Source organism: Dipodomys ordii, unplaced genomic scaffold (assembly GCF_000151885.1).
Source record: "Dipodomys ordii isolate 6190 unplaced genomic scaffold, Dord_2.0 Scaffold54, whole genome shotgun sequence".
NCBI lineage: Eukaryota > Metazoa > Chordata > Mammalia > Rodentia > Heteromyidae > Dipodomys > Dipodomys ordii.
This window is the reverse complement of record NW_012267270.1, coordinates 3,126,117-3,150,503: the sequence shown is the minus strand read 5'-3', so window position 1 is coordinate 3,150,503 and position 24,387 is coordinate 3,126,117. Positions and strand designations below refer to the sequence as shown.

At 54.4% G+C, this 24,387-nt stretch overlaps 3 protein-coding genes across 6 annotated transcripts; 1 reads left to right on the top strand and 2 right to left on the bottom strand.

Annotated features, from left to right (window-relative positions):
• Positions 1–4,344: 4,344 nt before the first annotated feature.
• Gpr152 (G protein-coupled receptor 152) lies at positions 4,345–5,904 on the bottom strand. The gene is made up of 2 exons (XM_013021032.1): positions 4,825–5,904; positions 4,345–4,704 (listed from the first exon to the last, which is right to left on the bottom strand). Exons 1-2 carry the CDS (start codon positions 5,902–5,904, stop codon positions 4,345–4,347), a joined length of 1,440 nt encoding a protein of 479 aa, XP_012876486.1.
• Positions 5,905–8,387: 2,483 nt separating this feature from the next.
• On the top strand, positions 8,388–12,274 carry Cabp4 (calcium binding protein 4). The gene is made up of 6 exons (XM_013020883.1): positions 8,388–8,741; positions 9,016–9,046; positions 9,159–9,302; positions 11,078–11,187; positions 11,961–12,108; positions 12,235–12,274. The coding sequence occupies exons 1-6, from the start codon at positions 8,388–8,390 to the stop codon at positions 12,261–12,263; spliced, it is 816 nt and encodes a 271-aa protein (XP_012876337.1). The 3' UTR covers positions 12,264–12,274.
• A 4,269-nt stretch (positions 12,275–16,543) lies between these two features.
• Tmem134 (transmembrane protein 134) lies at positions 16,544–22,397 on the bottom strand. 4 transcript variants are annotated; one of them, XM_013021208.1, is made up of 7 exons: positions 22,148–22,397; positions 21,213–21,277; positions 20,451–20,540; positions 20,257–20,333; positions 17,176–17,220; positions 17,001–17,054; positions 16,544–16,911 (listed from the first exon to the last, which is right to left on the bottom strand). In XM_013021208.1, the coding sequence occupies exons 1-7, from the start codon at positions 22,319–22,321 to the stop codon at positions 16,829–16,831; spliced, it is 588 nt and encodes a 195-aa protein (XP_012876662.1). In that variant the 5' UTR covers positions 22,322–22,397; the 3' UTR covers positions 16,544–16,828. The 4 variants fall into 4 exon arrangements, with proteins under 4 accessions (XP_012876662.1, XP_012876665.1, XP_012876666.1 ...); XM_013021211.1 differs by lacking the exon at positions 17,176–17,220 and having other exon boundaries at positions 22,148–22,396; XM_013021212.1 differs by lacking the exon at positions 20,257–20,333 and having other exon boundaries at positions 21,202–21,277; positions 22,148–22,386.
• Between the last annotated feature and the right edge of the window lie 1,990 nt (positions 22,398–24,387).

Here is a 24,387-nt window from a genome sequence, read left to right as displayed (position 1 = left end):
CCGTCCCTCCGCGGCCCCCGGCCGCCGTGGGGCGGGGCCGGCGGCGGGTGGGCCGAGGCTTCCGCTGGGGTCATCGTGGGGTGAAGCTCGTCCTCGGTCCCCGGACGCCCCATGACCGCCCCGCGTCGCCCCCAAACGACATCTACACGGACCCTTTCACGGCCCGGTTCTAGGTTTTTAGAGTTAAGAACACTAACAATGCGTAAAGAAGCTTTGGAAGGCCCGCGGGTCCCAGATGGACACCCGGGATCCCGTCCCGGCCTCTTACTAAAAACGGAGATGGAGCCGCCATCTAGGGGGGAGGCCTGAAGTCAGTCCTGGGCAAGGAGCCCAGCCCAACCTCCACGGATCCACCCGGGAAGACGTTAATGTCCCGTCCATCTCACGCTCAGCCCCTGCCGGGCACCGGCCACCACCCTCCCTGGGTGGCAGGGTCCCTTTCCCAGAAAGGGAGGGAGTCCAAAGGAGCCTTGTCTTGGGCAGCACAAAGCCCCCAGATGTGTTGGAGGGTGGCTTGAGTTAGGACCCCTCACCACATCCTAGTAGGAAATCAGCCCAGAGAGGCCAAGAGCTTGTGGAGGTCACCCAGCCAAGACCCATTCCTCATTCACTGGCTCCAAAATCCTGGTGTTTTCCACTGGTCCATAAACCCTGGGTCTGGTTGGCCAGGACTGTGGGAACAGGAACATGTCTGTGGTGGGACCCTGACAAAAGGCGGGAACCTATAGCCAAAGCAGCTTTCCCTACCCCTCGCCGGAACTGTGTCCCCCACCATCTGCCCCCTGTGGGCCCTGCTCACCTCCCTCATCACCCCTGTCTTCTCTTCTGCATGTGACCAGTGGCACTGAACCTCCTGTCTCTGAATCACACCGTCTTCATCCCCATCCTGGCCGGCCAGTCCTGTTCCCTGCCCTCTGGTCTCCACCGCGAGACTCTTCCCCCAGGTGCTGTCATTACCCGAGGTCTCTGCTGTGATCTCCCTTCTCACCTGGATTCTGTCTCTATTCCCACTGTGGTGTTCTTAATCACTTCCAGATTCTAATTATACTTACATATTTCTACATCTGCCTTGTGTCTTTGGCTTCACCCCACTTAAAGATGCCAGAGAAGAGACGGCAGACACTCTGATTTGCTTCCCACTGACCCCCCCAAAATGCCCAGAAAAGGACCCAGTACCCAGTAGATAACCACTTAATACATATTGAGTGAAAGAAGGCACAGAACCCTGAATGCAGAATTGAAAAATGTTCATATTTACAATGCTCAGAATCAACATCTGGTCCCTGTGAAGGAGAGGAAGGGAGTCTCACCCGGAGAAGGCAACATGAGCCCCCCACGCAGAATGCTAGGGTAAAGTGGCAGTTCTGTGTAGTGTCCTCTCTTTGTGGCCCTGTTTCCTTCAACACTGTCCTCCTCAGGCACCTCTAGGAGAACTCCTTTATAGCCTGTAAAACCCTCCAGGGCAGTGTTCTTTCTCTTGGAAAGCAATCACCAACTCCGGCTGGGGTTGCCCTGGGTAGGAGGGTGGGAATCTTGCAGGTGGGACTGGCCCACTCCCAAAAAGCTGGGGCTTGGAGTGTGAGCAAAGTTGGATATTTTGTTCACTGATGTGCTGCTGGCCTGAAGAGGCTTTGTAATTCCTCCAGGGGGAAGGGAGGGGAACCCTGCAGAATGCCTGAGGGGAACAGAAGTCCAGGTCCTGCCTCAGAAAATGTACACCCCTACGGACTATGCTGTGGGGGTGGGGGGATGAGAACATGAGCCCCTGAAGGAGGAGGGAGGGCGGCAGGGTGGGAAGGACAACACCTGGTGAGCCAAATACCTGCCAGCTGGACTCTAGCCTGCGGCAGTTTGGTCTGGGGGGGGGTGGCTAAGGTGGGGGGGAGAGGTGCACACTAGTGTGTGCACTAATGGCTAACAATTATTGAGCACAGATTCCACCTCAGACCAAGGTCCAAACCTTTCATAGAGCTCCACCGTAATTATGATTCCCAATATACAGATGGGCAAACTGAGCCCCAAAGACACGTCCAGAGCTTTCCTGGAGGTCGGATGCCTGGTGAGTGGGGGAGCCAGGAGTTCAGTAGCCCTTGAGAAGGAGCACCAGAGACGTACCTGGACCCTGAAGCCTGTGTGTCTCCAAAATGGCAGGCACCTGGCACGTGCTAGCTAACTAGCCAATGGATGTTTATATCTGTCTCTCATTGGCTACCTTCCCACCAGGAAGATGCCCTTCCCTAACCTGTGCTGACAGCCCTGCAGGGGTCCTTCCAACCCCCATTTTACAGAGAAGAAAATGGAGGCTAAGAGCCAGTCAGATGCCGGAACCAGATCTGACGGTTTTCCCTCCCTGCTGCCTGCACCAGCAGCCTCTGGCTCCACTAGAACACAAGCATCCGAAGAGCAGCCTAGAAAACGTCATCATTTGTATCTGCTGGGGAGGGCATCTGTCAGCAGCAAAAGGTCACAGTGCTAAATGGGAAGGGACGGTGGGAAGAGGGGGGAAGGATGATCTCAGAACTCTGGGGCTTGGGAGAAAGCCCAGTGGGGTGGAGGGAGGGGCAGTGTGGAGGGAGGTAGTGAGAGACAGGCTTTTAGTACTTCCTAGTTTTTCCTGCAGTGTCTGCAGCTCTACCAGAGAGGTCCTGTGACCTTCGGAGCTCTTCCCCTGGGACCACAGGTGCCCAGGACAATCTGTCCCTGGGCAGCCTCTTCCCAGAACCCTTGGGTTGGGATGCTGGGGCGAGGGCAGAGTCTTTGCAGCCCTCCTTGGGGCCGAGGAGACAGATGGCTATTAGTGGAAACTTTGAATGGTGTCCGAGGAAGTTCTGTGCGCTCTCAAACCACCTGGGTGCCCCCAGCTCGTGCAGGTCATTGGGATCTCAGCCAGGTGGTGCTTCTCCTGCCTGCCTCCTGCCTGCTGCGTCCGTCATATGTCAGCAAAGGAAGAGGCCCTTGGCTTACTGGGCCCTGCTGGGTGCCCAGCTCCTGTGGGCACTTCCCATACTTCCTCATTTAATCTTCATTACAGCCCAAGAGGCAGGAGCAGCCAGACTGGAATCCAGGTTCTTCTCTGGCTGCTTTTTGGGGGGAAGTCCTGCCCCAGTCTCACTCACTGCCCACTAGAGAAAAGCAACTGATGGAGATGGCTTAGCTCTGCTCAGCCAGCTCGTGGACCATTAGGGTTTCAAGGCCTTTCTTGAGTCTGTGGGCTCCTGAAAGCTTCCCTTTCTCCCATCTGTTTAGGGTCCATGTGTTCAGGTTGGAGGATGGGACAAGGAAGTGGAAAGAGGAAGGAAGAGTGGCAGAGAAGTCAAATGTAACCCGGACAAGTGTCCCCTGTTGTCTCCCTCCACCAAGACAGGGGCATGAGGAGGGCGGGGAGCTGGGGAGGGCGGGGGGGGGGAAATCCCAGCAGGATGCCATCAGCTGGGCGCTGGCGGCTCACATGTCTAATTCTAGCAAATCTGGAGGCTGAGATCTGAGGATCACAGTTCAAAGCCAGCCCAGGCAGGAAAGCCTGTAAGACTCTTTTATCCAGTTAACCAGCAAAAGCCGGAAATGGAGGTAGGGCTCAAGTTGTAGAGTGCCACCCTTGAGCAAAAACACCAAGTGAGGGGCTAGGAAGGTGGCTAAATGATAGAGTGCTTGCTTCTCATGCATAAGGCCCTAGGTTCGATTCCTCAGTACTACATAAACAGAAAAAGCAACGGGGTGCCGGAGGCTCATGCCTGTAATCTTAGCTACTCTGCAGGCTGAGATATGAGGATCATAGTTCAAAGCCAGCCCAGGCAGAAAAGTCCGCAAGACTCTTATCTTCAATTAAAAAACAAAACAAAACACTAGAAAACTGAAAGTGGCGCTGTGGCTCAAGCGGTAGAGCGCTTGCCTTGAGCTGAAGAGCTGAGGGACAGCACCAGGCCCAGAGTTCAAGCCCCACGACCGACAAAAAAAAAAAAAGCCAAGTGAATGCCTAAGGCCTTAAGTTTTGTGCTCACTACAGAAGGCAAAGAAAGAAAGAAAAAAGGAAGGAAGGAAGGAGAAAGAAAGGAAGAAAATAAAAAAGAAAAAGAAAAGAGCCTGTGGGCAACTATGTATAAGCATGGAAGATTTGGGTAGGGAAGACTCGAGGATCACTCACAACGAAGTGGGACTTTTGGTGTCTTCTTTTCACTTCCCCTTGGTACTCTTTGTAGGCCCAAGGGATGGAGTGGTGGGCGGGGTGGGGGGGGGAGACTCAGTGGGGCTTTCCGCAGGGAGATCCTCCCACCTCTCTGATTGGCTGCTTCCTCTGGCTCCTCTGGCTTTTCCACTGCCCTGGTAGGCCTGGACTTCCCTGGACCCTCAAGTGGGGCCAGTACTGGGGGCCTCCTCTGGTGGGGCACTATTAGGCCTTTCTCCTTCAGGGGCAGCTGGTGTGGGTGGGTTCTCTGGGGTCTCAGGAGTGGGATCTGGGTGTGGGTTAGGGGAGGCTTCCTCACAGGGGCTGGGGGCTGCCCCAACAGGGCAGGCAGGGGTCTGGGGCGCAGTACCTGATGGTGACTGTACCACAGTGTCTGACTTTGGCTGGGCTGAGGGGCTGGCCTGGGTCTGGGCCCCGGGATTCAGCTGTGGCTGGGCTGGGGGGCTGGCCTGGGTCTGGGCCCCGGGATTCAGCTGTGGCTGGGCTGGGGGGCTGGCCTGGGTCTGGGCCCCGGGATTCAGCTGTGGCTGGGTTGGGGGGCTGGCCTGGGTCTGGGCCCCGGGATTCAGCTGTGGCTGGGCTGGGGGGCTGGCCTGGGTCTGGGCCCCGGGATTCAGCTGTGGCTGGGTTGGGTCGCTGGCCTGAGGCTGGGCCGTGGCATCTAGCTGTGGCTGGGCTTCAGGTGTTGGCCCGGGCAGAGTTGGCCCCTCAGAGCCCACCTGGGTCTGTGGCTCGGCTGGTGAGAAGCTGCCGGGCCGTTCCTCACAGAGAGCCTCCGCGAAGGACGACAGCACGGAGCGCAGCAGGGCCCGGAGGTCGGCACTGGCCATGAGGCAGAGGAAGGGGCTCAGGCAGCTATTGAGCAGGATCAGGTAGTCAGAGTAGACCAGGGCCTCCCAGAGCAGGTAGCCGGGGTAGATGTCCCACAGGAAGGCCAGGTAGAGCAGCTGGGCCAGCTGGTATGGCAGCCTCAGGACCACATAGGCTGACAAAATGGTCTTGGCAACTCGGGCAAAGCCCTGGCAGGCGGGGGGCTGGGGCTGGTGGCGGCTGCAGGTCCTGCAGGCGGCAGCCTGGGTGAGCACATGACAGACCAGCAGCAGCAGGAAGGGCAGGAAGCCCCCGAGGATCTCCAGCATCCGCAAGGGCAGCTCCTCACTGTCCCAGAAGTCCAAACAGATGACCAGGTCATACCACCAGACGGCAGCCTCGGGGAAGACAAGCCAGGGCACGCTGAAGAGAGTGGCCAGCACCCAGACCCCAGCGCACACCCACAGCGGCAGGCGGGCCGGGCGGCGGCCGGGGTACCAGCGCGGGCACAGGCTTAGCAGGCAGCGATCCAGGCTGAGGGCGGCCAGCAGGAAGAGGCCTGAAGAGTAGGACACACCCCACAGGAAGTAGTAGAAGCGGCAAGCAGCAGTACCCAGCGGCCAGTGCCCTCCATGCTGGATCTCCAGGATCTGGAAGGCTGCTGCCGCCAAGAAGAGAAAATCAGAGAGGGCTAGGCTGAGCAGCAGCAGAGCCAGCCTCGTGCCCGCCCCATGCCGGGCCTGGGAGCCTGCCAGCCATGCCATCAGCCCGTTGGCTGGCAACCCTAGGAGCAGCAGGGCCACTAGAAAGACCGTGTCCCAGCTGCCCTGGGGGTAGTAGTCGTCATCATCGAGCTCTGTGCGGGGCCTACGGCCGGCATCGCCCAGGTTAGCTTTCATGGCAGTGTCCATCTGGGGACCCCAGTGTACTGCTGGACACAAGCTCTGTACCTGAGGAATCAATGAATACATGAATGAATGAATGAAAGAGACTAGCCTGGCACCTGTGGCTCAGACCTATAATCCTAGCTATTCTAGAGGCTGAGGTCTGAGGATTACCATCCAAAGCTGCACCCAGGAAGAAAAGTCCATGAGATCTCTTAGCTGCAATTAAACAATAAAAAGCCAGAAGTAGAGGTCTGGCTTAAGTAGTAGAGTTACAGGTGTGAGTGAAAAAGCCAGGTAATAGTACAAGGCCTTGAATTTAAGCTCTGGTGTGTGTGAGTATGTGTGTGTGTGAGAGAGAGACAGAGACAGAGACAGACAGGGACAGACAGACAGACACAGACAGGAGAGACAGAGGAGAGAGAGAGGAGAGAAAGGCCCCTGCACATCTCCAAGAAAATCACTGTTCGTCTCTGAGTCAGTGTTACCCTTTGGGGGGTAGTTAGCTTGTGTCAGCAACTTCAGATAGATGTCCTCGTGCAGTCTACCTCCAATCCATTTCCCAGTGGGGTGAGGGAGGGAGAGATCGTTTATTGAATCAGGGATTTGTCCAAGGTCACAGACAGGAAGGGAGGCAGACCTGATCTTGGCCATTCTGTCACATGAATCTCTACATCCACATAGACTAAACCACAGGCTTTCAAACATATTGAGAGAGCTGGTGAGACTATTTAAATGAAGTATTATATGAACTAAAAGGTAGCGCTCAGATTATAGAGGCATGGGAGAGACACCTCCTAGGGTTCCAGGAAACAGAGTTTGGAAACCACTTGATACACTCCTTATATGATCTCCTTATGCCTAATATTCTGGGCAGGGTTCAAGTGTTTAAACAAATCCCAAGTGGGAGGTAGACACTGGTGGCTCATGCCTGGAATTCTAACTCCTCAGGAGGCGATCTGAGGATCCTGGTTTGAAGCTAGTCCAGGCATGATAGTCCGTGAGACTTATCTCCAATTAGCCAGCAAAAAGCCAGAAGTGGCAGTGTGGCCCTAGTGGTAGCGTACCAGCCTTTCACAAAAGAGCTAAGCAAGACCTTGAGTTCCAGAACCAGTAGTTGCCCTCCAGGGGAGGTCCTGGGCCACACGGGCGCATAGGAGTTGGAGAAGGGCCGCAAAGGAGGCCTCTCCCACAAAGAATGCTGCTCAGGAATCTGGGGTAAGGTCAGAGTCTCAGGCCGTGGCCAGGGGGGCTGTCCTGAGAGCAGCATGTGCCCCTTCAACGTCCTCTGCGTCCTCCTGAGTCTTTCCTGCATCCCACAGTACAGGCAACCGGTGGCCCTGTTGTTTCACACAACTACTTGACAGAGAAGGCGGCGCTGTAGGGAGATGATAGGGAGGTGGATGGGGACACACAGGCCTGGGTCCTAAGTGGCTCAGTGCCTCCATGGCTGCAGCCTGCCGGCCTTCAGCAGGGGGCCTCCACCTCCCTTGCTCACGGGTTTTCCTAAAGCAGACCCTCCTCCCTGCTCCAGTCCCCTACTGGATCAGAGCTCTGTCCTCCCCCTCCCCCACCCCCGAGGGCCCTGCCCGGCATGCCTGGCTTACCTGGGAGGCACAGGCCGTGTGCCTGCCTGATTGTGGCCGAACTGCTTGCCAACCCCACACCGGGGCCTGCTGCATGGCACCGGGTGGCGACACGAAGGCGGGCGGGCAGGAAACCCAAGCTGAGAGGACATCAATCATTCATGGGGCTGCTCTCCAGGAAACCCTAACCCCAGCCCAGTAAGGACAAGTGACCAACAAGCGCCCTGCAACCCCCCTAGGGCCGGACAGCAGAGCCCCTTAACCCAAGCAGTTCTAGGGTCTGAACCAAGGCCATGACTCTGAGATCTCAGAAAGGAAGAAGCTCCTCAGCCCCAGCGAGGCTAGAGGCCCTGGGCCCAGCCATTCCCACACCCCTGCCTCTCACTCAGCTTTCCAGGCCTCTCTTCCCAGTTTCAGCCTTCTGTCCAGCCAGGATGTCACCCAGGGGGAGCCCTGAGGGGTGATTGGTCTTTTCCTTTCCCACCTGCCAGCCTTTGGCCGCGCTTTCTTTCTGCTGCAGTGCATCCTGTGTCCTCCCTACGCCGCTAAATCGTGCTCATGTTTCCTATTGTGCTAAAGTGCTTGGCTTTAAACCAGAAGCCCCCTCCCTTCATTTTACAGATGAGGAAACAGACATGGGGTGTTGGCTTGGCCATGTCTACCAGCGAAGCTCCTTTCAGCCAGTCTGTCCTGACAACCCAAATGCACAGGACAGTGATCGGGATGCGTCAGGCTCTGCCTGGCCAACCTGGGGTAGAGGGCAGGAATTAGGTCCTGGGCTGCCTGCTTCACTTAACCCTAATCCCCCTCAGTGCCCAAACCCAGGTGATCGGCTCTAAGACTGGGGTGCATAAGCAGCTTTATGGGTCACAAAGCCAAGACTACTCAGGGGAGCTGCATCTCAGCCCCGGTGTCCATTCCTAGATGGCCTCAGGGCCCAGCCGAGCCCAGGCCTCTGGTCCCCAGAAAGACCCTACGGGGGTTGTACCTTCTGGGACTGGTGGCTCTGAGGGTCCCCCTTTGGCCAGGACGAGGAGCAGGAGGGAGAGAGGGCTCCGACGGTCCCGGAAGAGCAGTTCTGGGGAGCAGAACCCTGACCAGGGTTCTGAGACCAAAGGAAACAGCAAAAATGTCTCAAAGACTGGAGAGGGGAACGGGCCATCCACAGTATGTCCTGGACCAACTTCTCGTCGCCAGTCCCACCGGCATCGTTCTGACCCCCAACAGGATGCTGCTCAGAGGACATATGGGCCTCTGCTCAACCGAATCTTTGGGAAGGTCAGGGTGTGTGGGGGGGCGGGGCTGGCATCCAAGGTTGGTGGGGGGAGGGTGGAAGCTGCAGCCCCTGGGGAGCCCAGGCCATGGGCCGTGGCTTCTGAAGTTTGAAGCAAGGTGGGCTTCAGGCGTGCTAGTGCTGGGGGCTCACTTGAAGCCCTGGAAAGATGAAGAAGGTTCTCTGATCCTGGGGCCCTCAGAGTTCACCTGCCCTGGTGGGGCTGCCCAGGGGTGGGCCGTGCTGAGCTAGGGGATATACTGTGCCATCCCTCCACAGGACCGTGAGCTGGGCCCCGAAGAGCTGGATGGTGAGTGGGTGGTTCTCCTCGCTGCCTGGGGAGGGAGGGCGCGGGGAGGGGTGGGGGGGGAGGGAGATGACCCTGGCCTATGGTCATCCGGCCTGACCTGCTTCCCTGGCAGAGCTTCAGGCTGCCTTTGAGGAGTTTGACACTGACCAAGATGGCTGCATCAGCTACCGGGAGCTGGGCGACTGCATGCGCACGCTGGGCTACATGCCCACGGAGATGGAGCTCCTGGAGGTCTCACAGCACGTGAAGATGCGGAGTGAGTGGCTGAGCCCCTGGGTGGCCGGGGTGGGAGATGCCTGGCTGGGCCCTGGGAGCCAGCTGGCCACAGTGGTCTCCGTGCCTCTGGCTCCTCCTCTTGGTGAGGAGCTGCAGGCCAGGATGGCAGCTTGTTGGCCCAGGAGAGGCCCATGAGGCTTGAGTTAAGCAACTTGGACCCAGGCGCCGATGGCTCCCACCTGTCATCCCAGCTACTCAGGAGGCTGAGATCTGAGGATTGTGGTTCAAATCCAATCCGGGCAGGAAAGTCCGGGAGACTCTTATCTCCAATGAACCGCCAGAAAACCAGAAGTGGCACTGTGGCTCAAGTGGTAGAGCACTTGCCTTGAGCTGAAGAGCTCAGAGACAGTGCCCAGGTCCAGAGTTCAAGCTCTACAACTGACTAAAAACAAAATCAAAAACGAAACCTGGCCTTGGTGGGAGCCATATAACCACTGTACGCATTTGTGCTGCCGCGGGCCAGTCCTGCAGCCTTGGCTTGGTTCCGCTAGGTGATAAGGTGCTCTTTGCAGGTACTAGCCACCTAGTGTTCCCTCCCTTTCCCTCTCCCCTGCTTCGCTCCCTATCCCCAAGTGACATCTAAATTGGGGGGTCACCTGGAAAGAATGCAGTCTTCTAAGGCTCCAGGAGGCTTGGTTTGACTGAACCCTGGCTGCCCTTGTGATGGAGTGCTGGGTTGATCACTCACCAGTTTTCTCTTTTTAGATATTTTTCAAATGTTTTATTGTAATTCTAAAGGTGATGTATGGAGCGGTTACAGTTGCATATGTCAGGTAATAAGCACATTTTTTTTTTGTCAGTTGTGGGACTTGAACTCTGGGCCTGGGCACTGTTACTCAGCTCTTCAGCTCAAGGCGATCACTCTACCACTTGAGCTACAGCACCACTTCCAGTTTTTTAGTGGTTTATTGGCGATAGGAGTGTCACAGTCTTTCCTGCCTGGGCTGGCTTTGAACTGAGATCCTCAGATCTCAGCCTCCTGAGTAGCTAGGATTACAGGCGAGAGCCACCGGCACCCGGCTATGAGTACATTCTTTCTTTCTTTTTTTTTTTTTTTTGTCAGTCGTGGGGCTTGAACTCTGGGCCTGGGCGCTGTCCCTGTGCTCTTCAGCTCAAGGCGAGCGCTCTACCGCTTGAGCCACAGCGCCACTTCCCTACGAGTACATTTCTTTTTGGACGTTCTCCCTTCCCTCTCTCTCTCCCAGTTTTGCACTCCCATCTCCACCCACCAACATTCACTGTTTTTTTTGGACGTCTTTCATCCTCTTCCCTTCATTCCAGGAGGTCTGTCGGTTTATTTTTGTCTTTGCTACAATCTCCAGAAGTTATGTGTAATTTGCAATTGAACGACACATCCAGTGCCAACTTCTCTTCTTTCCCCCAAGGCCATTAGTGCGACGTGGGAATGGAGCATCTTTAGAACTGAGGGGCCAACAAAATGCCTCAATGTGTGGGGAGGCTTCTGAAGGGTCCCCACCACCCCATAGCCATGAATGCTACCCGCAAAGCCCATCCTAGCTAGAGGCCTGGAGGTGGGTAAGCCTCCAAGGCTGGGCAGCAGTGCAGGATTTGAATCCAGGCTGCCTGCTCTGCAGGTACGGGCTTGGGAGCTTCCCGGAGGCCAGCTGCGGCCCTGCCCCAGCCCCCAGCCCTCTGTGGGTGGAGATGGGCTCTGCCTTCCCTGGCGCAGAGTGGAGCAGACGGGAGAGGTGTTTTCCAGTGGGTGGGATTGTGATGTTCTGCTCGGATTCACAGTGGGTGGATTTGTGGACTTCGAGGAGTTCGTGGAGCTGATAGGCCCAAAGCTGCGGGAGGAGACCGCACATATGTTGGGGGTGCGAGAGCTGCGCATCGCTTTCCGAGAGGTAGGAACTGTGGTTGGGGTGGGCCATGGGGTGCAGCATCTTTGTGTGTGTGTGTGTGTGTGTGTATGTGTGTGTATACGCACATGCATACATGCACGCATGCATGCTGGGGCTAGGTCTTTTTCTTTTTTGCCGGTCCTGGGGCTTGAACTCGGCCTGGGCATTATTGCTGGGCTTCTTTTGTTCAAGGCTAGCACTCTACCACTTGAGTCACAGCGCCACTCTGGCACTGAGGAATCAAACTAGGGCTTCATGTATGCTGGCAAATCCTCTACCACTAAGACAATACATTCCCAGCCCCCAGGACTGGGTCTGGAACTCAGGACCTGTCTGCTGTCCCTTACCTTTCTTTGCTCAAGGCTGAAGCTCTACCACTTGAGCCATAGCTCTACTTCCAGCTTTTTGGGTGCTTAATTGCAGATAAGACTTTTCCTGCCTGGGCTGGCTTTGAACCCCAATCTTCAGAACTGAGCCTCCCAAGTAGCTTGGATTATAAAAGTGAGCCATGGACGCCAGTTCTGAACGGCATCCTTTCTGGGAGTGTAAAGGCCTCAGCCTTCGGGAAGTCCAGAGCCTAGCGGGGCAAGACGAGGGCCCAGGGACAGGCAGACATGGTCTGTCTAGCTGAAGGCACCATGGAGACTGCCCGGAGCAGGAGAGCTGTCTTGGAATGAGACAATAAGAAAAGTTGGGGCCAAGTGAGCCACTCGGGCTAAGTGGGCAGCATCTCACTCAGAGGCAGCCGGAGGGGCTGATCCCTGCCTGGATGCTAGTTTGACAGGGACAGAGATGGACGGATCACAGTGGCAGAGCTGCGGGAGGCAGCACCGGCTCTTCTCGGAGAGCCGCTGCAGGGGACTGAGCTGGATGAGATGCTCCGAGACATGGACCTCAACGGGGATGGCACCATAGACTTTGACGGTGAGCCGCTGCCCGCCAGCCCCTGCCCCAGCTCTCCAGCACCAGGTCCAGCTTTGCCTGGGATTTTTGACGTAGATGACCCTGAGCTCTTGTCTTCTCTTTCTCTCTCCCTTCCCCCCCTCTCAGAGTTTGTGATGATGTTGTCTGCTCCCTGAGGTGCCAGCAGCAAGAACCAGATCTCCTGAGACTCAGACACCAGCAGGACCTGCTCAAGGAGACCCAGTCACGCTAGGCTGCTTCTTACTTTTGACAGCACTGGCGGATAGTCAGCCTGGGAAAGTCCCCCACCCACCTTCCCTGTCCTCCCTCCCCCAGCTGCCACTCGAATCCTTCTGCACCCTAGGAACACAGCAGGTTCCTGGCGCTAAAAATGCAGACAGATAGACTCTACCCATAGATTTTTTTCTTGGGAAGTAAGCTTACATCCCCATTCAAACGTTGTTAATTTTTGATATCTGCTACAAATCCAATTTGTCTTGGAACTGAGACTGACTTCATTTATTTATTTATTTGTTTGTTTTTTTTTGTCGGTCTTGGGGCTTTAACTCGGCAGGAATGCTGTCCCTCCGCTCTTCTGCTCAAGGCTAGCACTCTACCACTTTAGCCACTGAGCCACTTCCGGTTTTCTGGTGGTTTATTGGAGATAAGAGTCTCACAGATTTTCCTGACTGGGCTGGCTTCAAACCATGATCTTCAGATCTCAGCCTCCTGAGTAGCTAGGATTATAGGTATGAGCCACTGGCACCTGGCTTATTTTTTATTTTTGGTGCCTGTTCTGGGGCATGTACTTAAAGAGCTGAGTACTGTCCCTGAGCTTTTGTGTGCAAGTCTATTGCTCTACCACTTTGAGCTACAGCTCCATTTCTGGCTTTTTGCTGGTTAATTGGAGAGCAGAGTCTCATAGACTTTCCTGCCTGGGCTGACTTTGAACTGCAATCCTCAGGTCTCAGCCTCCTGAGTAGCTAGGATTACAGGCATGAGCTACCTGTGCCCAGCCAAAAGGACAGTTTTGTTGTTTTGTTTTTTGTCCATCATGGGGCTTGAACTATGGGCCTGGGCGCTGTCCCTGAGCTCTTCAGCTAAAGGCAAGCACTCACCACTTGAGCCACAGTACCACTTCTGGTTTTCTGGTGGTTAATTGGAGATAAGAGTCTCACGAACTTTCCTGCCTTGGCTAGCTTTGAACTGTGATCCTCAGATCTCAGCCTCCTGAGTAGCTAGGATTACAGGTGTGAGCCACCAGCGCCTGGCAAAAGGACAGTTCCTTCCTTCCTTCCTTCTTCTCTCTCTCTCTCTCTCTCCTTTCTTTCTTTGACTCAGTGCCTTGTGCTTTCCACTTCGCTTGCTTACTCATGACTGGCAATCTACCACTTGAGCCATATCTCAAACCTCATTTTTTGCTGGTTATTAGAGATAGAATTTTGTGTCCTTTTTTGCCCACACTGGTCTCAAACCTCCATCCTCCAATCTCAGCTCCTGAGTAGCTAAGATTATAGATGTGAACCAGTGTTTTTACCTTCTGTTTTAATGTTTTCTATGCAGTTTCTCTTTGCTTTTTTTTTTCTTTCCCAGACTTGCACTGATTCAGTTAGGAATTCTCCTTTTCCCCACTTTCCTCCAGGTGTTCTCCCTCTGCTCCCCCAATATTGGGGGTTGAACTCAGGCACTGCACTTAAGCAAGCACTCTACCAGTTGAATCGTACTCCCTGCCTGTCTTCCTCTGTTGATTTGACTTTTGAATGAAACATTCTAACTGTTGTATTAATGGCAACCCTTATAATGAAGTCTAAAGTTAATCAATAAGCAGAAGAGCAGATATGTAGATTCTTCCCTATTGCTGAGTCCAGGATACAGGAGACACACTCAGAATGCAATGACAACTAGAGGCTGAACGTGATGGCTGAGAGCAGACTTCTTAGAAAATTTAAGGAAAGCTGTGTTAGTGCAGAAATAGTGGCCCACAATGGATTACGGATCAAGGTGAATTGAGTCACAATTCACTAAGGAAATCTGCGTGCTCCTAATTATACGTCTTCCGGCCAAGGAGACATATGGTATTTATTTGGAGTCTAGGGTCTCCATCATTTTCTGAGAAATGTTGCTGTCAATGTGATCTAGATTAGATAAACACACAAGCAAAAGCCAGACTCTGGATTGGGAATGTACCTCAGGGGTAAACTGCTTGTTTAGCATGTACCAGGACCTAGCTTTTTTCTTTTTTTCTGTCTTTTTTCTTTTTGGTAGTCTTGGGGCTTGAACTCAGGGCCTGGGCAGTGTCCTGGAGTTTCTTTTTGCTCAGGGCTAGCACTCTACCACTTGAGCTACAGTACCTCTTTTGGCTTTCTCTTTGTATGTGGTACTGAGGAATCAAACCCAGTGCTTCATGCATGCGAGGCAAGCACTCTACCACTAAGCCACATTCCCAGCCCTATTGCTCACTTACTCATTTTTTTTTTGTCGGTCATGGGCTTGAAGTCTGGGCCTGAGCTCTGTCCCTGAGCTCTTCAGCTCAGGCTAGCGCTCGACCACTTGAGCCACAGTGCCACTTCTGGTTTTCTGGTGGTTATTGGAGATAAGTCTCATGGACTTTCCTGCCCGGGCTGGCTTTGAACTGTATCCTCAGATCTCAACCTCCTGAGTAGCTAGGATTACAGGCGTGAGACACCGGCACCCGGCGTATTGCTCATTTCTTAATGAACCATTTTGGTAATGTTTCCATTTTTGGTGTTTGTTCTGATCATATTTATTGAAAGGAATATACTGTGTACTTGGATTTGGTGTATCTTTTTGTTTCACTCTTCTAGTTTTTATTTTATCTAATAAAAGTATTGTAAACCCTTCATTCCTTGTCACAGCTAGTAGGAGGGGGCGGTTAAGGAGTTCCTGCATCAAAGGGGGCCCCCTAAGTGTTTTGATGGGGGTGTGAGGGAAGCAGGGCTGGGCAGGCCAGGGTGTAGCAGCAGGGGTGGGGGCGTCTGTCCACTCAGCAATAGCACAAGGGCTGGGAAGGTGGCTGAGTGGTAGAGTGCCTGCCTAGCATGCATGAAGCCCAAGGTTCCATTCCTCAGTACCACATGCACAGAAAAAGCCAAGAATGGCACTGTGGCACAGCGCTAGCCTTGAACAAAAAAGAAGCTCAGGAACAGTGCCCAGGCCCTGAGTTCAAGCCCCAGGACTGGCAACAACAAAAAAAATCATGACTTTCGCCAGGTGCCAGTGGCTCACGCCTATAATCCTAACTACTCAGGAGGCTGAGATCTGAGGATCTTGGTTCAAAGCCAGCCCAGGCAGCAAAGTCTGTGAGACTCTTATCTCCAATAAACCACCAGAAAACTGGAAGTGGCACTGTGGCTCAAGTGGTAGAGCACTCACCTTGAGCTGAAGAGTGCAGGGACAGCGCTCAAGCCCAGAGTTCAAGCCCCACAACCGACAAAAAAAAAAAAAAAAGAGAGAGAGAAATAAACAACAGCACAAGACACCATGGTGCTCAGTGTCCTAGTGCTGTGGACTTGCAGGGGGAGAGTCCTCTTTTAAGGGTGCTGACATTTTAGTCAGAAGAACAGACTCCTCATTCAGTGGGACCTTTGACAGCTTGGTTTCCCCCTCCTTGCTTTTCCCCACAGTCATGGAAAGGACCTGGTCTGGTGCTGGAACCCCTCGGTTATGGTTCTGAGTGCGGGCAATCTGCAGGTGGGTCTTGGGTGGGTCAGCTCTCCTCTGTAAAACGGGGTGGCAGCAGTGAGGACTTCACCACCTGACCCAGGTCCGGTGCTCAACAGCGGTCTGGTGCCTTAGCCCTAAGAGCTTGGCAAATAGGAGCTATTATGAGCTCAGATTTCAGTCTTCTCAGAGATTGTGTGTCAGTCCCCAAGATTCCAAGATGTTCTGATTTTCCAAAGTCCTGATTTTTTTTTTTTTTTGAGATGGTCTTTCTAAGTGCCTTGTGGGTCAAAGAGTCTTTAGTTCCTAAGGCTCCTGTCAGGAGGCCTGCCTCCCACATCCTCTGTCCCCTAGTTCTCCCAAACTCTGCTTGGGAAGTAGGGCATGGAAGGAGGGGCGGGGCCGCTGCCTTCACATGGCCCACATTTGCGGCCGGCTGTGGCAGCCCAGGGCCCCAGAGCCAGGCGGGATCCAGAATACCAGCCTCCAGGCCCCAATCCTGCGTCATCTCTGAGTCTCTGGGCCAGGGCTTCTAGAATGGGCTCTGGCTGAGTCTGCTGAGAGATGGGGCAGAGAGGCTAGGACACTTCTTCCAGACCCAGATCTGGCCCTCAACATTAGTGTCCTTGGGCAAATCTCTGAGCCCCAAGATTGTTGTGCATATAATGGGCGATCGATGGTCTCCAAGGCTGTCAGCCCCAGGTGGGGCCTTTTCTCAGCCTTGTGGGAAAAAGTTGTAGTCAGGCCAGGAAGGCACAAACATCCCTTTCTGGGCTCATTACCTTTTTATTAGCACAAAATACCACCAACCCTGCAGCCTGTGGGCCCAGGCATAAGTTAAGCATTGGGCAGGCGAGGGGCAACGTTCCCAAGGCCGGGCCGGCAAGCCCCAAACTTCCTGAGCCAACTCCGGAGGGGGCCGGGCTGCCAGGGTCCTGAGGGCCTCTTCCCCTGAGGTGAGGGGAGGGAGCGGAGCGCCGGTCGGTGGAGCACCCGCCCCGTCCACGCGAGGCCGCGGCTCAGGGCCTTGGCCGCAGGTGTCCGAAGGTCCCCCGGCGGCTCACTTGTCGAAGTAGGGCAGGTAGAAGAAGTGGAAGCCCCGGCGGCCCTGGACCGCGCAGTAGATGAAGATCACGTGGTACACTGCGGGGCGGGGCTGTCAGCACGAGGCCCCGCCCCGGCCCCGCCCCTCCGCGCCAGGCCCCGCCCCGCCCGGGCCGGGCCCCGCTCACCTCCCGGGACCAGCAGCAGGAAGCCCGGCACGAAGAAGATGGCGCTGGAGACACCTGCGGAGGAAGATGGGCGCTGACTGCCTGGCCAAGCCTCCTCCGCCGAAAACAGGGCTGAGTCCTGCTGGGAGGGGGGAAGGCTTGCCCAGGGCCCCTGGGCACAAGGAGGGGCGCTCACCTGGAGAGGGGGCCACCTCCAGTCCCACGCCGACCAAGATGAGCACTGCACACAGACGGGCCCGGGGAGGTGAGGGCGGAGCCTCCCGCCCCCCCACCGACCCCCAGCCAGGCTACGGTCCCGGGGTGGCGGTCCCCACCTAACCTGGATGCCAGGCGGAGACCCTCCCCAGGAAGCTCACTCAGCTGCTTTCAGAGCTGGGCACTTGGTGGGCCCTGGAAAACGTCTGTGAAATGGGAGATCTTTATCTGCTCCTTGGTGTGGCCTTTCAGTCATTTAATGAACACTTAATACTTCCTGCATGCCCGGTGCCCACAAAGCCGGGGTGAAAGAAGGGCCTTGCCATCTTGGCCCTTCCTTAATGGAGGGACAGACAAGAACCTGAAAGTGGGCTTGCTGTGCAGCCCAAGTGGTGGAGTGCCTGTCTAGAAAAGCACAAGGCCCTGGTTTCAAACTCCACTACACCCAAAACCAAAGGAACCAGGGCTCCCCCTAAAACTATAACCTAAACTAGGTGCCAGTGGCCCAGTCTGTAAACCTACTCAGAAAGCTGAGATCTGAGGACTGCAGTTCAAAGCCAATGCCTGCCCCGGCAGGCTTATTTCCAATTATTTGGAAAGCCATAAATGGAGCTGTGGCTCAAGTGGTAGAGCTCGAACCTTGTGCACAAAAGCCCAGGAACAGCTCCCAGGTTCTGAGTTCAAACCCTAGAACCAGCACACACACACTTACACACAAACACAAGCTACAACCCAGGGAGGGTGGGGGTGAGAACAGAGCTGTGTGGAAGCCTAGAGCAGTAGCCCTGTGCCAGCCTGGGGACCAGGGAGAGCAGTCCTGGAGGCAGTGACAGCTAAGCTGAGCAGAGGTGAAATTGCAGCAGTTGGAAGTGGCACTGTGGCTCAAAGTGGTAGAGCAATAGCCTTGAGCAAAAAGAGCTCAGCTGAGTGCAAGCCTCATGACGGACAAAAAAAGATGATCTATCTCTAAACATATAGTCTATAGATATATAGATATTTATATCTATAGATATATCTGTAGATATCTATATCTGTATCTATAGTATGTCTATATAGTATATCTATAGTCTATAGATATAGTATATCTACAGATAGATCGATAGATGGATATCATCTTACTTTGCTGGGCACTGGTGGCTCATGAGGCCTATAATCCTAGCTACTCAGGAGGTTTGAGATCTAAGAATCACTGTTTAAAGCCAGCTGGGGCAGGAAAGTCCATGAGACTCCAATTAGCCACCAGAAAACCAGAAGTGGTTGCTGTGGCTCAAAGTAGTAGGGCAAAAGAGCTCAGAGACAGTGCATAGGCCCTGAGTTCCAGCCCCATGACTGATCACTCCCCTCCCCCCAAAAAGGAAAGAAACAGCAGCAGTTCACGTATGGAGCACTTCCGATGTGCTCCAGACAATGGCTAGGTGAGTTCCATCACTGCCTTGTCACTCTGATGGAATGGGAAGTCACCTGCCCACGGCTGCAGTTGGAAGGTGAAAACTGGCTGTAGAGGCTTTGCTGTGGGCATTGTTCAGGCAGAGAAAGAATTCCAGGCTGAGGGAACAGCACTACAAATGCTAAGTCTGGCTGAGAGCTGCCAACCTTGGGCAAGACTGCCCAAGAGCCCAGCTGGAGGACTCTGGTAGGGACTGTGGCCCCTGGCAGGGATGTTGTCTTTGGCTGACAATGGGTGATAGACAAGATGGACAGGTTATGGCTGGATCTACTTTTTCAGATCCAGAGTCCTAGTTGGAGGGGCAATGGGGCAAGTTTTGCGTGAACAATACAGTCTGGGCCACAGTGTGCTGCCGTCTGTTTCCTGTACTGCAGAGAGCACCTCAAAAAGGGGCACAAACTCCCTCCCTGCCCTCTTGCTTATGGCTGCAGGCTCTGCCCTCCCAGAGGAGCCATCTTTTCCTAATTCCCTGCGAATCCTTTATGAGACCTTGGTGGGTCCCACATGTGGGTTTATTCCTGCTTGTCTGCTTCCAGACTCAAGCAAGCCCCTTCACCGGCCTAAGTCTATGCTGCCAGGCTGCTAGAGATGCTTGTCTCACCAGCAGACAGGGCCATAATGACTGGCACCACAGCTTCTTCTTCTGCTCAGGCTATTGGGCTTGGCAGAGACTTTGACCTCCCTGGAGTGGGGAGGGGGCAGCAGCCATAACTGGTCCCTCTTTAGGGACTCCTGACTCAGCCCCTCAGAATGAGGAGCCTGGGAGTCAGAAATATCTAGCAGTGAGATGTACCTGCTCAGGGCCTTGGTTTTCCTCATTTGAGCAATGGGAATGGAATGAGATCCTCTGAGACTCCAAAGAAGAAGAAGTGATACTCATGTAACTGTAACCCCTCTGTACATATCTACAAAAAAAGTGACAGGGGCCGGGCACCGGTGGCTCACGCCTGTCATCCTAGCTACTCAGGAGGCTGAGATCTGAGGATCGAGGTTCAAAGCCAGCCCGGGCAGGAGAGACCGTGAGACTCCTATCTCCAATAAACCACTAGAAAACCGGAAGTGGTGCTGTAGCTCAAGTGGTAGAGCGCTCGCCTTGAGCTGAAGAGCTGAGGGACAAGTGCCCAGGCCCAGAGTTCAAGCCCCACAACCGCAAAAAAAAAAAAAAAAAAAAAAGTGACAGGAGCCCCTGGATGGGGTGGCTGGCACTCAGCATCCTTGCCACGGTAACACCTGCCCTCACACCCAGCTTTTGGATTCTGTCTCTCCCTTGCTGTGTGACCTCTGTATGGTGGGAAAATAAGCCTGCCCAATGTCAACACAAAATAAATAGCAGAGGAGAAGGAGGGAGAGGAGGAGGAGAAGAGGAGGAGCAGGAGGAAGAAGAGGAGTAGTCAAAGTCAACAGATGTTTGGAGCATCGACCCAGGTTCCATTTTCAGTCTGTGATTTCCTGGCTGGTGATCGGAATCCTGGGCCTGCCCTTCTCAAGGGCCTTCTCAAGGCCCTGGTTCCTGACAAGTAACACAGAGGACTGGACTCTGGGAGCCCAGTGTATCAAGGGGATCTGGGGGCTGTAGGTAGAGGGAAGGAGAGGCTGGGTCCTCAAGGCACTCACCTAGCCCTAGCAGCAGGAGCAGGAAGGAGGCCAGCACTACCCTGCGGTTCTTCTGGATCAAAGGGTGTTGAGTCCAGCTGGTGGCAGAAGAGCAGGATGAGGGTGAAAGAGATAAAGGGTGGGGAGCTAGGGCTGTTGGCTGGAAGGGAAGGAGGGCACTTGGAGGTTGGGGCTCAGGACAAAGAGGGTCTCACCTGCAGCAGGCATTGTAGGAGCGCTGGGTGGTGTTGCTGATGGTGCTAAAGGACCACTGGGAGCTGCGGATGGATGTTTGCCCAGAATCCCTGCAGGACACAGGGGCCCAGTGAGCAGAAGGAGAAGGAAGGGGCGTGGAATTATGATAAATGTAGGCGTGGTGCCCTGAGAGGGGGCAGGGATGAGTTCAAGTGTGTGTGTGGGGGCATCCTCAAGACTGAGTAGGGGAAACCGGGGATGAGAGCTAAGAGTTCCTGCAAGACAGGTAACCTATGGATAGACGGGGGATCAGAATAGACTGTGGTTCCCATAGGATAAAAAGCCTGATGACTCAATACTGGTGGTTCACATCTGTAATCCTAACTATTCATGAGGCTAAGACCTGGAGGATGGAGATTTGAGGCCATACCAGGCAGAAAAGTCTGGAGACTGCAGTTCCAGTTAATCAGCAGACTGGGGGTGTGGCTCAAGTAGTTGAGCACCCAGTGATCAAGAAAGCCCAACAAGAGCATAAGGCCATGAGTCCAAGCCCTGGTACTGGCATCTACACACATAAAGCCTAATGTGGTAGGTGGTTGATGTAGTGTACTGCAGTAATGTAGTCTTGGTGGACAGGAGACCCTACCAGAGTAGTGGATCTAGCAATCTTATAGAACATGGGAGAGCTGAGTTTAGTGGGTGGGGGACTGGGCAGGTCCCAGTGGACAAGGGCCAGAAGCATGGGGTTCAAGGTACAGGGTGGGTCCCCACCTGGCCCTAACCTGGTGCTGATTCCCCCATCTGGCTCTGGAGACGCCTGTGCTCCATCCTCATCATTCTCCAGGTTCTGTTCCAGAACACAGGGTTCAGTCGGGTTGCTGAGCTCAGGCCCTTGTTCATGCCCCTCTTGAGAGAGGAGACAAGCAGCCACACAGCAGTTTGTCTGGCCGCCTGGCAGCTGCTATCCTGGCCCTTCACCCTCCCAGCAGAACAAGTTTGATGATTCACAGACACCGAAACCTAGGTAGGATGTGGGTGGATGCTGGGAGTTGTAGGGACCAGGAGCTAGCAGAGGCCCCAGGAGCAAGTTAGGGAGTCCGAATGGAGCTCTCAGGATATTTCAGGAGCGAGCCACGGAGGCTGGAGATCTGGGGTGGCAGGGAAAGACAGCCCAGGGTTCCCAAATTTGGGGCACACAATCTCCTCCAGGTTGGGAAAAGAATCCCAGGAAGGAAACTAGGATTGGTGGGGGAGAAAAAGGATTTCCAGTTTAGTCGTGGGGGTCAAGGGGTGGGCGGATTCCGAGTGTGGAGCCTCCCAGCTCTGGGATGGTATGGGGATCTCTAAAACAGACAAGGGGATGCAGGTTACCCTAGATCATCTGGCCTGGGCCAAAGGGGTTACTCCACGGATGAACAAGGTCTGCTTCGGATTCAGTAGGGACCCCAAACTCAGTGGGAGTCGGGTGTCAATCTCCAGGATGGGTTAGGACTCTGTGTGCTCCCTGAGGGGTTAGCTGGTCCGAGGTCCCCGCTCTGGGTGAAGGCTGGGGACACAAATCGGAACTGGAAGCGTACAGGCAGGGCCCCGGAGCCGGGGACACGGCCAGGGGGCAGTCTCCCGCTCTGCTCGGGCCCCCAGACAGATTCTAAGCTGGGTTCTCCAGGACCCGGCCTGCAGTCCCGCCCGGTCCGGCACTGCGGGGCGGGCCGTTCACCTGGTAGCGCAGTCCGGACGGCTTGTCTTCGTCAGCCACTTCGAACCGGGGCCGGCGCTCGAAGTGCAGCGGCCCAAAGCGGGGGACCCCGCTGGACTCCGGCCCGGGCCCCGTGTCCTCCAGGGTCAGCTCGAAGGCGTCATCGATGCTGAATTGGGGCCGGGCGGTGGTCATGGCCCCCGCCCGCTCAGACGCTCCGCGCCGCCGCCATCAGCGCCGGCCGCCCGGCGATGACGACGCCCCGCCCGCCGTCAGGGCCACGCCCACCTCACTGGCCCCGCCTCGGCAAGGCCACGCCCCGTCGCCGGGGGAGTTTCTCGGGCCAGCGCTCCGGCTCCGGCCACGCCCTACGCAATGGCGACGCCTCCTGCCGCTTACGGCAGGCCAAAGCTGCTGAGCGCCGAGCTGACCTGCGGTGGTGGGACCGGGACCTGTGGGAACAGGCCTTGCCCGCGGCGCCGCCCCGCGGCTGCCTGGGCGGTCGGCAGCTGGGTCGGGCCCCAGCTCGGGCCTGCTCGCGGACCTCGCAGTCTTCCTGCCGCGACCTCCGGGGCCGACCTGGGCGTTCCAGCCCGGGCCTGGGGTGGTCTTGCCATTCTGCAGATGTGGATACTGAAGTTCTGGGTTTCGGTGACTTTCCCCGGACTCCAGTCCGGTCTGCACGCAGAAGCCAAACGTTCTTTGAAATGAGTCTTCCAGCTGGGCGCCGGTGGCACACGCCTGGAATCCCAGCTACTCAGGAGGCCGAGATCAGAGGATCACGGTTCAAAGCCAGCACAGGTAGAAAAGTCCACGAGACTCTTCTCTCCAATGAACCACCAGAAAACTGGAAGTGACGCTATGGCTCAAAATGGTAGACTGCTAGTCTTGAACCAAAAAGCTGAGCCAGAGCTCAATATGCTGAGTTCAAGCCCCAGTACTGGGAGAGAAAAAAAAAAATCTAATTGAATATTGTGGCTTACTCTTGAAATCCTAGATACTTAGAAAGTGGTTCCCAGCCAGCCTGAGCAATGAATTCCTAAAACCCCGTCTCTTTTTTCGTTTTCTTCTTTTGTGAAATTTGATCTTAATCAATAAAAACTTGGATATGGTGACACACATAACCTGTTATCCAAACTATGCTATAGGAGGAATCATGGCCCAAACCAAAATAACTAAAGCAGCTGGGCACCAGTAGCTCACACCTATAATTCTAGCTATCCAATAGGCTGAGGTCAGCTGGGCACCTGGTGGCTCACATCTGTAATCCTAGCTATTCAGGAGGCTGAGATCTGAGGATCATGGTTCAAAGCCATCCTCAGCAAGAACGTCTGTGAGACTCATCTCCAATTAACCACCAGAAAACTAGAAGTGGTGCTGTGGCTCCGGTGGTAGAGCACTAGCCTTGAGCTGAAGAGCTTGGGGACAGTGTCCAAGACAACTGACCAAAAGAAAAAAACAAAAACCCACAACTTTTTTAGGGTCTGGAAGTGTAGCTCAGAGAAAGAGCACATGTAGGCCTTGCTTTCAGATCCAATGCTAAACAAAATAATAAATAAAAATCCTGTATAAAAATTAGTATGCTGCTGAATCTGTTTAGAACCTCCTTGATTTTCCATTGTGATTAGAATCAGAACACTTGATAAGATTCTGTGAAGCCCTGAATGCTCTGCAGCCCATCTGCCTTTTCCACATTCACTCTGTAGCCCCTTTTCACTCTACTTAACCTCACTGAATTTCTTAGTTTTCCTGCAGAGGCAAAGCTCAGTCCTACCTTAGGGCCTTAGAACATGCTCTTCCTCCTGTACCTGAAAACACTTAACTTTGCTCTTCTCACACTATACCACCTACAATCAATTTCACATTACCTGAAACACTTACCTGAAATTACTTTATTTTCTGTTGTTTTATTCACCTCTGAATCTACAGTGCCCAGAAAAGTGTTCGGCACTAAGTAGATGCTCAGTAAACAGTTGTGACTGAGCCAGGGCATCCTGCCTGGATCATACTCCTGTTGGCATTGTCTTCTAAGTGGATGTATTTGCAATTTTTAATTATTTTTTATTATTATGAAGGTCACGTACAGAGGGGTTACTGCGTCATACATTGGGTAATGAGTGCATTTCTTTTCGGACAATGTCACCACTTTCCTTGCTGTCTCCCAGTTTTTCCCTCCCATCCCTGCCCACAAGTTGTATAGTTCATTTTCAACAAGGTGTCCAATGAGTACCATTGCAGCATTTGTTCGCCCTTTGTCCCTC

Bases quoted from the DNA above. Each gene is read 5' to 3' on its own strand.
- Tmem134 (XM_013021208.1), bottom strand. From the start codon at position 22,321: ATGACCACCGCCCGGCCCCAATTCAGCATCGATGACGCCTTCGAGCTG. The intron at 21,278-22,147 runs GTGAACGGCCCG...GTTCTGGAACAG, and splicing joins CGTCCGGACTGCGCTACCAG to AACCTGGAGAATGATGAGGA. The intron at 20,541-21,212 runs GTTAGGGCCAGG...TGTGTCCTGCAG, and splicing joins GATGGGGGAATCAGCACCAG to GGATTCTGGGCAAACATCCA.
- Cabp4 (XM_013020883.1), top strand. From the start codon at position 8,388: ATGGCCTCAGGGCCCAGCCGAGCCCAGGCCTCTGGTCCCCAGAAAGAC. The intron at 8,742-9,015 runs GTCAGGGTGTGT...ATCCCTCCACAG, and splicing joins TCAACCGAATCTTTGGGAAG to GACCGTGAGCTGGGCCCCGA. The intron at 12,109-12,234 runs GTGAGCCGCTGC...CCCCCCTCTCAG, and splicing joins TGGCACCATAGACTTTGACG to AGTTTGTGATGATGTTGTCT.
- Gpr152 (XM_013021032.1), bottom strand. From the start codon at position 5,904: ATGGACACTGCCATGAAAGCTAACCTGGGCGATGCCGGCCGTAGGCCC. The intron at 4,705-4,824 runs GCCAGCGACCCA...ACCCAGCCACAG, and splicing joins ATGCCACGGCCCAGCCTCAG to CTGAATCCCGGGGCCCAGAC.